This window comes from Danio aesculapii, chromosome 20, assembly GCF_903798145.1.
Source record: "Danio aesculapii chromosome 20, fDanAes4.1, whole genome shotgun sequence".
Lineage (NCBI taxonomy): Eukaryota > Metazoa > Chordata > Actinopteri > Cypriniformes > Danionidae > Danio > Danio aesculapii.
Window position 1 is genome coordinate 34,663,469 of NC_079454.1, and position 12,885 is coordinate 34,676,353.

The 12,885-nt window shown below is 35.1% G+C and overlaps 1 protein-coding gene across 2 annotated transcripts in view; it reads right to left on the reverse strand.

The window, feature by feature from the left end:
- Positions 1–11,216, reverse strand: part of fam102bb (family with sequence similarity 102 member Bb) — a 32,840-nt gene extending 21,624 nt beyond the window's left edge. For both annotated transcript variants that reach the window (XM_056481179.1, XM_056481178.1), the window contains exons 1-2: positions 10,748–11,216; positions 57–177 (exon numbers count right to left, since the gene is read on the reverse strand). In XM_056481179.1, the coding sequence (XP_056337154.1) occupies positions 57–177; positions 10,748–10,881 (255 nt within the window). In that variant the 5' untranslated portion in view covers positions 10,882–11,216. The remainder of the gene's footprint in view (positions 1–56; positions 178–10,747) is intronic.
- Positions 11,217–12,885: the final 1,669 nt, after the last annotated feature.

Consider the following 12,885-nt stretch of genomic DNA (forward strand, 5'->3'; position numbering starts at 1 on the left):
TTTAGCATCAAACCGTTTATTGTAAACCAACAGAGTGTGCAGGAGAATGTTTGTACCTTTCTGACCGAAACTCGACACACACACGGGTCAAGGACTCCAGTTCCAGCGTTAGCGCTCATTTTACAGGGAAAGGAGAATCGTTTTCTCCAGTGTACACAGTTTGCCTGGACCGTCTCCCTGTGAATGCAAACACACACACATACACACACCATAAATACGACTTTAAAAACAAACACGCACTCATCCAAAACAGTCCATCTGATCTGCATTTGCAAAATTCAACAGGGGTGGACAGTTTCTGCATCATTGCTCCTCGAGGACATTTAGAAATGATTTCACAACAAGATGAGTAACACAACCATTCCCACTACAATGGAGTAATTTTAACACTCACTTCAACTTCAAGTCGACTAAATTAAAAGAGTCTGACATAATTAAAGCCTGGAGTCAGAAGGTCATACTGTCAACAAGACGTTTAATTAATTTCCCATCTGTGAATGGACATCCCCGTGCAGGTGTTCGACTTCCTAATTAGACAGATGTTTGCAGACGAATAAGACCCAGAGGGCTTCTGGAGAGATACCAGACCATGAAATGAGCTTCAGGGAAATTGTGATGCTGTTACACACATGGAAGAAAATGAACGTAATGCTATAATAATGTGAATTTCAGGATTAGTCATTTTTTCCCTGCTGAAACTGAAGGACAGGGCTGTTAACACAAAGATTGGAGGTTAAAATCAACTAAATCACCTTTATTTTTACAGCGCTTTCTACAAGGCAGATTATTCCAAAGTAGCTTTACATGAATGAATATGAAACAATAAAATCAGGTATGAAGATTCATCATTTTGAAGCAATGTGTTGTGCTGTTTTCTTTCGGTCAAGTAGCATGGCTTGTAAAATTAGCTTTGCTTAAATCTATAAATATATATATTCTGTCTGGTTCTTGAATCTGATTGGCTGATAGCTGTGAGGTATTAAATTAATATCAGCACTCGTATAGCCTCTTCACCCTTGTGTATTACTCGACCCATACGAGCGCCAAGCAGAGGACTACAGTTCGACAAATATTGCAGCTGTTGGACAACATAATGTGCTTTTTTTGGCGAGAATGTAGTTGTTTAGATTGCAACTATTTATTTATTTATTTATAAGGATAGCGCCTATTTTTAAATATTCATAATTTTGGAGATTCAGCGCATTTGGCAGCCATCAGCCTGTCATACCGAGCAGAGCAAAGATGGCTAATGTTCGGCCACAAGATGGCGACAGAGATCACATAATAAGTCCTTAGAGGGAGAAAAACAGCATTTTCTCAGCGTATGTTTCAAAATTATGACAAATCATTACAAAATAGGTAGGTGACATTCTAAGTCGATCTCTCTCTTTTGTATTTTTGTAGTGCTGTATTTATACCATAATAATCTGGTAGTGTTTGCTATGCTTTGTTTGTGTATACATATATACACACACACACACACACACACACACACACACACACACACACACACACACACACATACATACACATATACATATGCGTGATACATATATATATCTACATATACACACACACACACACATATACATACATACATAGAGAAGGAGAAAGAGAGAGAGAGAGAGAGAGAAAGTGAGAGAAGGAGAGAGAAGGTGAGAGAAGGAGAAAGAGAGAGAAGCAGAGAGAGGGAGAGAGAGAGAAAGTGAGCGCGTCAAGCTCACAAGGCATTTATTTGATCCAAAATACTGCAAAAATTGTAATATTGTGAAATCTACTAAAATACAATGTTTTATTTGAACTTTATTATATCAATCTTGAAAACAGGTTATGGTGACTAATATTAAAACAGCATTTGTAGAAAATGTTATTTAAAAAAACAAAAAAAAAACAATATGAAACTTTGTTGATCAGTAGCTCAATAAAAGTAATTTCTAACCTTTTGAAAATGAATGACAAAATATTTTCCAAAAAAGAACTAAATAGAAAAAAATGCAAAACATAAAAAGAGTAATATTTATATACGTTTTGTTATTTTGTGATTTATTCATTAATTGGCATTTATTCATGTTTTATGATGTCTTTATTAATATGGCATTTATAGTCCACCTTAAGCCATCCCAATGCCAATATTAGAATGTTAATTTGCATTTATATCATATATCATTTACAACATACTACACCTGTCCTTAATTAAACAGAGTCCATCCCCATTTTCTATCATCCCCTATCGGTCTACAATAACATCTGTGGGAAACACAGCCAAAAGAAAACATAATTGTGCACCTCCCATCCAGCTGGGGAGATTCCCTGCCATAATGCTTGTGCATTAGTGCCGAGTGAGTCACTGAGAGAAAAAAAACTTGACTCAAGATGAACAACAGCTGGATAAAACCCTCAACTCTGAATCTCTCACCATAGCAGCAGAGGCCAATGACATCGTCAAACAATGACAGCCAATTTCTTTCTTAACAACGAGAAAGATTTTGTTTACGCTAAACATCTCTAAGGAAATAAACTGTTTCTAAGGAAATAAAGAGCATGAGGAAGTTTCTTGAATGCAAGCAATACAATGACACCTCTGGGCTACAAAAGCTTGCTCAGCTCATTAAAAATGGCACTTTTTTTTTTTTTACAAAAGATGGGTGGAAATGACCATGCAGTGTTAAGAAACCTCAGAGGAGAACAAGTGTTTTTAAGTTTGCTGACTGACTGCAAACAACAATCTGCATTCATTTAAAAAACTGAGCTCTCCTTAAAAAAAATTCTGGCATTATATTATGAGTGGCATAAAATGGTTTAAAAATGACAATAATATAATTTAATCGCAATATATTTTGGTGCAATATATCATACAATAAAAATAGATATCGTGACAGGCCTAATTGACAAGTGACAACAAAGCTTAAATGTATATTATATACATATTCCTTTGCTAAACAGGATACTCAACCATATATCTAGGACATGAGTTAAACTTGAGGAGTAAATAAAAGGAAAAAAAGGCTTGCTGTCAAACACTTTTAAAGGTATAGTTCACCAAAAAATATACATTTTTGGTTTAAAGTCATCAAAAGATGTATGTGACTGTTTTCTCTTTAGCAGAATTTTGAAGAAGAGTTTTAGCTGAATCGGTTGTACTCGGTGATTCATATAAAGGCAGTCAACGGTAACCATTATTTTAGATTAAAAATAAACACATACATTCAAGTTCAACTCAACAGCTGTGGCACCGGGAGAAAGACCAATGTCTTGTGGAGGGAAACTATCAGATCTGTCTGCGTAGTAAACTGAACAATAGTTACAGTATTATTAGCTTCTATTCACAGCCTAAGCAAACGGTTCTTTGCACATGCACACAACAGTTTTACTGGTCGCTTCATGATATATGCACGAATGCACTCAAGTCTGTTTTAGACTTGTGCATCAAATGATTGCAGCACCCTGTGGAGCATACCTTCTAGAAAATACCCATACATAAAAAACAGTTCTAGCAACATTTTAGCTATCGGAAATGTCAGTGTCAGTATGGTTAAAAAAACTCTATAGTATTTACTATTAATTACTATAGGCAGTTTTCATGTGGGTGACTGACAACTGAAAATAGACAACTGAAAATACAGAAAATTGACAACTGAAAAACAGAAAATAGATCAACAGTCAGTTTTTCTGGCCGCTTGATGACATATGTGCAATTTATTTATACTTCTGCGTCAAATAATCGCAGCATCCCGTGGAGCATACCTTGCACGTAGCCCTGGATTTATACTTCTGCATTCTTTTTGTGTTGCTCTGGCACTTCCAAAATACTAGCAGGAAGTGGGGTTTCTATGTTCCGCTGTCTCCACAGGTGTTTGAGTTTACTTCGACTGCAGTAGCTCAAACTTACACTTACTAAAGGAAGAAAGAGATGGGAACTGACAAATGTGCAACAACTTTAAACATAAAATAGCAGAACAAAAGTGTCTAACTGGAGCTCCTCCAGGGGAATTGACACTTGTTAAACACTCGTCCCACCGGCCTACCTCCACTCCCACAGCCCCGCCCACACTCGTCTCCACAACCAAGCTGACCAATAACAACACACAACACATAGCCACAACTGTGTGAAGGCTACAGTCTACACAGTTTACTGTGCGAAGGCTACATCTATCGCTGCTGGGGCGATAAATGATATTATATCAAATCGCGATAAAATTTATGTCAATAACAATGATAAGCTCTGGACTTTTTTACTCTATATTGAAGAGCCATTTACACAGCAGAAATGTGTAACAATGGGAATCTAGAAGTGGGTCGCTTATTTTAGAGATGTACCGAATTTTCGGCCACTGAAATGGAATATGTTATGCTATTTAATGGACCCTCTAATTTTTGTGGCTTCAGTCATTGCTGAGGTACTCTTTTAAAGCTGAAAGCATTAACAACTTTTATTGAAATATACATTGTTATCGTTTAATATGGAAAATAATTATTGAGATTGCATTTTTTGCCATTTCGCCCAGCCCTACCTACCACGTGCAGTTGACGCAGAGATATAAATTGGCCTTCAGGCATGAGATCATTTTCAGAATCATGCCTGTAAGCGTAAATTAAAGCAGTTGCCATTTCTTGGGCAATCACAGTTAATAACAATTTGGCAAAAATGTGCATCCTACTGGTCACTTCACGTTTTAAGCATGCATCATCAAATAAACAGAAGCTCATGCTCACTACACTTGTTTGTGCGTTGAGAACTGTTTATCCAGGCTGCAAATAAATGCTAATAATATTGTAAATAATATTCAATTTCTTGCACAGCTCGATTGTTTCATTTCATAAGCCCTCAGGGTATAATCAAGAGCCACGGGGGATAGATTTGGACCTGTTTGTATGTGTTTATTTTTATTCTCACATTATACAAATCACCAAGTATGACAGATTCAGCTAAAATGGTGTGAGGATACGTAAATTAACTGTAATTTTTTTTAAGTTCCCAGGTTCTGCAGGTTGAAATGTCCCTAATTTTGCTTGACAATTTTAAGCCAATAGTGATGGATTGTTTTGGTTCAAATTGGAATTTCCAAAACCATCGCAGACCACGGGCGACCAGAGTGAGTGCTCCAACTTTGCCCCCCCTGTTCGCTTTTTTTTTTTTTTTTTTTTGCAGACTAACTCTGGTTATACACAGAATTCAGAGACCTTTGTTTTTTAGCGGCAGGTAACAAGTTGAAGCCAGCAACTTTAACTCCATGCTTAAAATCATCTTGATATATTTTAGTGTTAAGCTCATTTAGTGTTGTCACTATACTGGAATTTGGTACCTAAATTGGTACTGAAATTTTAAAAACATCCATTTTCCGCTGACATTTGAGCACTGTTGAACTGATGACCTTCACGGCCAATCACAGTCATTTCTGTTGAGCATCTAAACACAATGGCAAATTAGCAATGTTTAAGAACCAACCTTAAAAGCGCTTAAATATTAGCGGGAGATTGACGTTTTTAAAGTTACAGTACCGATTGGCCAAATCAATATCGCAACAATAGCCTAAAACCCAATGACTCACAAAATCTTGGTGACTTGTGACATAAAGTGAGGCAGATCAAATTACAAATCATATCGTATCACGCCACAATTTCCTTTTAGCAGAAATACCTCCATTATAAGTCTAAAGTCGTGCTTCGTTGTCCCTTCTCACCACAGAAATCACAGAAAAGTAACATTGGAAATGATAATAAAAGGACAAGATGATGTCAGGTAATATGACTCCAATATGATTAGGCAGATTACTGGCACTGAGACTATAAACGAAATGCTGCAGACTCATAAATCAGACATTCAACCCGGGCAAGGCCAGAGCTCCGATCGATACAGGAGGCCTCTATCTTTGTAATAACTTCACCGCAGTTCGCATACAGACTTTTGCCTTCCAGTTGTCCATTAGGAATAACGTTTAGCCTGTTGATTTCATAATCATAACAAGCCACTAGTTTGAATTCTGTAATTAGTAATATATATATATATATATATATATATATATATATATATATATATATATATATATATATATATATATATATATATATATATATATATTGCCAGAGTGAGAGGAGCGAATGAGAGCAAAAGTGTGTTAGTTCTCTCTGCTCTTTCCTTAGGTTGTCCCCCAGGAGTCTGCAATGACACTGGAGTTCTTTGAATTAAAAAAAAAACACCACAGGCAGATGGAGGCGGACTTGAGCCTGGAGGGAGAATAAACTCATGAACTCCCCGCAAAGTGCATAATTGAGAAAAGAAGCACTAATGCAGGCCAAGCTAGATCTTCTAATCTGCTGGAGCATTGGTTCTGAGCTCTCGTTCTTGTTGGGTTGAATAGGCTTCTTGCTTATGTATTGTGGGAGAGTTGCTTTGAGGGGAATTTGTCATAGGGAAGTTTGACAGCCCACTTTCACTGCCTGACACATTAATATTTAACTGTGGCAAGCCTTTGTATTGTGGAGCTCCAAAGGAGAGTGAATGACAAATGTTGCATCAGGATACAGACAAAGAGCTTGTGATGTCTCTCTCTAGTGAGAAAGGAGTTTTTGGACTGATTTCTTGTAGTGCTGCAAATAAAAAAAATTCAATTCAATTCAATTCAATTCAATTCACCTTTATTTGTATAGCGCTTATACAATGTAGATTGTGTCAAAGCAGCTTCACATAAAAGGTCATAGTAAATAGGAACTGTGTAGTTCAGTTTGTAGTGTTTAGGTTCAGTTCTATACTAAAAACTATACTATTTAACTGCATATTCCATTTCATAATTAGTGAACGTGTGAGTTAGATATGAAAGTTATAACATACAGTAGGGCTGCACAATATATCATTTCAGCATCGATATCTCAATAGTCACATCGTAGGATAAGCAATATTAAGTTATTATAATGTATCATTTGCATGCGTTTTTAATGCCTGTAATTGTATAATGACATTAAAAGCATTCAGATATAAGAAATTGTACCATTTGTGACCTTTACTATGATTAATTTTATTGATTTAATTTTTTCGTTCAGTTACTGTACTTGAATACTTTTAGACTCGGGAAATGATAAAACACTTTATTTCAATTGAATCTATTTCTTAATCATATTTATAGATTGTTATGCATGAAAATATTTACAATAAATACAGCAAATAGTACAGACCTCAACAAAAACATGTCGGGGGACCCCAAAAAGTTTATAGATTGTTCATTAAACGTTAATTCATCAATCATTGACTAAAACACATGCATGAAAATACTCACAACACATGCAAATACAGAAATGAACTGCAAGTAGCACAGACAACAACGAAAATGTGTCGGGGGACCCCAAAAGTTTTATAGATTGTTTATTATATTTTATGAAGATGCATTCCCACTGCGTTATCAGCCCAATTGATCTAACATTATACATTTTTTCAAAATAAAGATATGAAGTCATCTGGTGAAATTGTATTCATATCGCAATATACAATCGCAAAATATATTGCAAAGTTAGAATTTTCCAATATCGTCTATCCCTTACATACAGTGCAATTAAAAAGATTATTTAATTTTAGCATCATTAATAAGGGACAGTTCACCCAAAAATTACACACCATTTACTCACCCCCTTAAGTAGCTCGAAATCATTACGAGTTTCTTTACTCTGTGAAGATATTTTGAAGAATGCTGTAACTAAGCCTGTCACGATAAGGAATTTTTGTTGTGCGATAAATTGTCACAGAAATAATTGCGATAAGCGATTTTATTGTCATTTTAAGATGATTTTATGCCACTGATTATATAATGATTATATAACAGCAATAATTCAAATACTCATTTACACCTTAAAATACTGAAGTAAAATATATCATTATATAAAATACTACCTCATTCTTAAGGTTATATAGATTCTATAATTTGATGTTAAAAGGGTAAATGTCTGATTATATATACACTATCAAGTGTCTATCTGGGTAAATGTCCAATTACAAACTTTGACGCCAGTAAAACGTAATGTAAATTTCATTGTAACATGGCTTTAATGTCATTTAGGAATTTGTAAATATATACTGCAACGGCAAAAGTTATTGAGGTCATCTCCAAGTATTGCATGATAAGTCGATATATTGTTTATTGTGACAGGTTTACCTGTAACCATTGACTTGTTTTTCCTACTATGAAAGTCAATGGTCACAGATTTTTAGCTTTCTTCAAAATGTTCAAAAGAAGAAAGAAACTAAAACATGTTTAGAACAAGTAAAGGGTGAGTAAATGACAACATTTTTATTTCATCTTGGCTTGTGTAAAACTATTCAGTAAAAATACAGTTTGTTTTAGACAGAGACATAGGCAACAAAAGAAAACAGCTTAAGAAATATGAATGAATGACATAATTAGCAATACTAAGGTCAAGGGTTTGTTTCTCAGTTAATGCATAAATTGATTAAATGTCTACTTTAAATCAACTGGGAGTCCATTTGGATAAAACCACCTGCCAGATGCATCAATAAATGCAGATTAATTTTGAAGCAGTGCTTGACTGTCAACATTTGCTCCTCTGATGACATCATATGAGACATTTACCATGCAGTAATAATCTGTAACTGCACCATTCTCCTCACTGCTCTACATTTAAATCCGCCCCCTCAGATATGATGCATTAACATCCTGCCTGCAGGTCAACCGGTGTGCAGGTCGGAGAACAGCGCTGCTCATTCACACATCAAACACACAGATAGATAGATTTATAATGTGACTCAGCACAAGAACTGCTTAAAAGCGAAGAGGAAATAGCACACAAGATGCGGTTGATCTAATGCAATTATCGATGAAAGATTAAAAGGCAGCATGGGCACATAGATGACATCTTTCACTTTTGTTTGTTCTGCAGGCTAAAAATTCAATTCGTCAGTGACCTACAGTAACTTCTTAACTTCTGTTTTAGTATTACATTTCAACTTTTTTAAGTCAATGATATAACCATATATTTGACTAAATCTAAAAGAACTTTTTTTAATCAATTCACTGACTTTAGGCGTATCAAAATTTCTTGAATTTATTTCTGAAGCTTTTGACACGACATTGACATAAGATGCAAAAAGGTTTACTTTAACTTATTGTACAGTTGAAGTCAGAATTATTAGCCCCCTTTTGAATTTTTCTTTTCTTTTTTTTAAATATTTCCCAAATTATGTTTAACAGAGCAAGGAAATTTTCACAGTATGTGAAAGACATTTTTATATTTTAAAAGCCATTTTAATGTAAAAATTAATAGCCCCTTTAAGCTAATATTTTTTTCGATAGTCTACAGAACAAAACATCATTATACAATAACTTGCCTAATTACCCTAACCTGCCTAGTTAACCTAATTAAGCCTTTAAATGTCACTTTAAGCTGAATAGAAGTGTCTTGAAAAATATCTAGTAAAATATTATTTACTGTCATCATGGCAAAGATAAAATAAATCAGTTATTAGAAAGGAGTTATTAAAACTATTATGTTTAGAAATGTGTTGAAAAAAAATCTTCTCTCCATTAAACAGAAATTGGGGGGGAAAATAAACAGAGGGGCTAATAATTTTGACTTCAACTATATATTTTTTTTAATAATTAATTTTGAATAAATTCCCCACAAAAACGCACATTAAAGGAATAGTTCACCCAAATATAAAAAATTGTCATTATTTACTCACCCTCATGTCGTTTCTTACCCCATTATAAATTCTGAGACCTCGTTGATCTTCCACAGACAACAACAGTCCCGACTCATTCAAAGTCCAGAAAGGTACAAAAAAAAACATTGCAAGCCCTCTCATGAACACAGAATCAGAATCGGTTTTATTGCCAAGTGTGCTTACACACACAAGAAATTTGCTTTGGCTACAGAAACTTCCAGTGTATATAAAGTGACAAGTGACAAAACAAAAATAACATGCACTCTATACTGACCCTAAGGAAAAGAAACTGTTGAATTAAGTTTTTATTTTTTTAGTGCACATAAAGGTATTCTCATGGCTTGATAATTTTCTGATTGAGCCACTGAAGAAAGATGGTAAGCTTCGCTGATGTATTTTAGACATTTTTCTAGACTTTGAACGAGTCGGGACCGTTGTTGTCTATGGAGGATGAGGGAGCTCTCAGTTATAACTCAGAGCTCTCAGATTAAAAGGTCTTGTGGGTCGAAACTACGTTACCTACCTAACGTTGTGCAAGTAATTATACAATTTTCACAATTTAATTTCACAGTTTTGCACAATATGCTAGATTATACTGATTTTTCTCTTTATAAAAGACAAACATACTTTCTGTTAACATCACAAGAAATTTGGACATGACTTCATGCAGTGTTTTATTGCAATGCCGTTATTTGTGATAGAAATGTATGCAAATTAAAGCATGTTTCATTTAATAATGACTCATTTGCATGTTTAAACAACATTTAAAAAACGTGTACTACAAAAATGTTTGCAATACTTCATGTAATCAATCAACTGAGGTTTTTTTCCTATTAGCCTGCAGTATCTTGACTTTTTAAATATGCATTTACACCTTACAGAACCAAACATTCTTTAAGATACACTAGCTACTAATTTAAACCATTTCTGCGAAAAGGTGCAACATAATATCCTGTTTTTGGTTATGCTCTATTAGGAAAAAACTGTAGAATGACACCAGCCCATTTTTCATCTAAAATGAATAATACTAATCCACTATACATCTTATACATCTATACATCCACTAGACAGGTTTCTTACCGCGAAGACTCCTCTGAGAATCCGCCGTCGAGCAGTCGGACTTTACAGAACAGAACTCCGTTCACGAACGGAACCGAGGACAGCTCGTCTAGCTCAAAATCCACTCTGAACTTAAACTTCTTTTTCTTCATCATCTTGACGTCAATTCCCAACAGTCCTGTTAGCCTCGACAGTATCTTTGGTCATACGCGGTGGACAAGCATCACTTTTAGTTGCTCATCTTCTGTTGCTTCTGTTGTTAGAGCTGATAGCCGTTAGCCACTGCTGGAATCCCCCACTGCCTGAAATGAACAGCTAAGCTAACGACGATGTAATATACACAGTCTTGGCGGATTCTTCTGTCATTAACTACATCGTTACGGTTGATAACAGCACTGAAAGGCAATATGCTGGTCAGTGGATGTGCAGTCTCTAGGTGATAGACTGTCTCGCTCCGCGGAAGCTTGTGTTGTGCTGCTGTTGTATTGTGTTGTCGTGTAGTAGCGGGAGCGCGCAGACGACTCTTCTTAAAGGGCCAGTCGACTCTACAAAATATCGAAGCAGTGGGACAAAGGACGGGTCATGTAGTTAATTAACAGTAATGTGACATGTGTAGAGGATTACAGTCATTAATGTACACAAAAAAACTAATAATTAGAATCTACAGTGTGCAGCATAGTGTTGTAAGGTTACCAATCCAAATCTATACATTTAATAAGCACAAATGCCCATGGTAACTCACAAATGCCTTTTTCTTCGGTTTTAAATCAAAATCACACATACTTTCCGGATCTGATACCATTGAGCTACTACTTTACCTTTAACCTTTGAGGTTGCAAACACCCAAGGTTTGGACCTGATGACTAATGGTAAGTGCAAAGTAAGTGCAAGGATTGCTTAGATTTCCAAATATTCCAAAGCTGCTGCAAGAAATTGTATTGGTCTCAATTAAAACCTGACAAAGCTCTAAGCACCTTTCCACATCAATAATAATAATAATAATATGCTCATTTAATATATATTACAGTAAGTCATATTGCCTGTGTTTGTTCTATTGGTTTTTGCAATATAAATGTGCTCTTCTATGGGACAAAACATATAGAGCATAATTATTTTCTTGTTCATCTTGCAAATGTTTGCACATGTCTGTTAGTTATGGGAATCAGCTGATTTGATAAGTGTAAATGGACCTTTCAATTTAGTTATTCTCTGTGGGATTTACAACCACCATGTCAGGAACCTGTTGGTCACTTTCTGCTTGTTTGCTCCAGTTCTGTGGAAATGAACAAGTAAATTTGGCCACAAAGGGCCCAGAGAGCAGGCTGATTTGAAAAGGTTTAGGCTAATCACCAAATACTTGTTTCAAACCTTTATGATTTAATTTGTTAAACAAAATAAGATATTTTAAAGAAAGATGAAAACATGTAACCATTGACTTCCTTACTATCTGTTTTTCCTACTAACAACTCAATGGTTTTCATCTTTTTAAAAAATATATTTTGTATTTAACAGAAGAAAGAAACTCATAGAGAGGTTTGGAACGAGTGAGTGGTGAGTGCATTTTAATTTTTGGGTGAACTATCCCTTCAAGTTCAGACACGCAGTAATAAATAACAGTAACATGGAGCAACACTGACCACTAGTGGTTCTTAATAGTAGTCTAACACCTGTCGCTGCAAAAAATGGAGAAAAGATCGAACTCGTTGTGCTGCATATTTTACATGCGTATTCTTCATAGGCTTAACACACAAAGTACTAAAGGTGGCGCTATAGTACTTCAATAATCATGTGTGATGACTATAAGGTACTTTTACGAACAAAATAAAAGTATTCCATTAAACATCATGAAAGCAGTGTCAAAAGTTACCTTTCTAAATAAAATCTAGTTTTTGGGGCGTTAGTGGGTTATTCATTAAGTAGATTTTTCTATTGAATGCTTGAAAGACATTAACAGCAAAATTTATCAATCAAACAACAACAATCCAGGGGATTTCAGGCATTTAGACAAAGACAAGTGTCAAGTCCTTCATCAAAGTCCTTTTAAGCTTGTTGATCCTTTCATTACGTAGAACAATAATTAAAGTAATGCATGCATGTCACTGAATTTATATACACATAAAGTGTAAATAAAGTTTAGCCTACTCGCTAAAGATTACTAA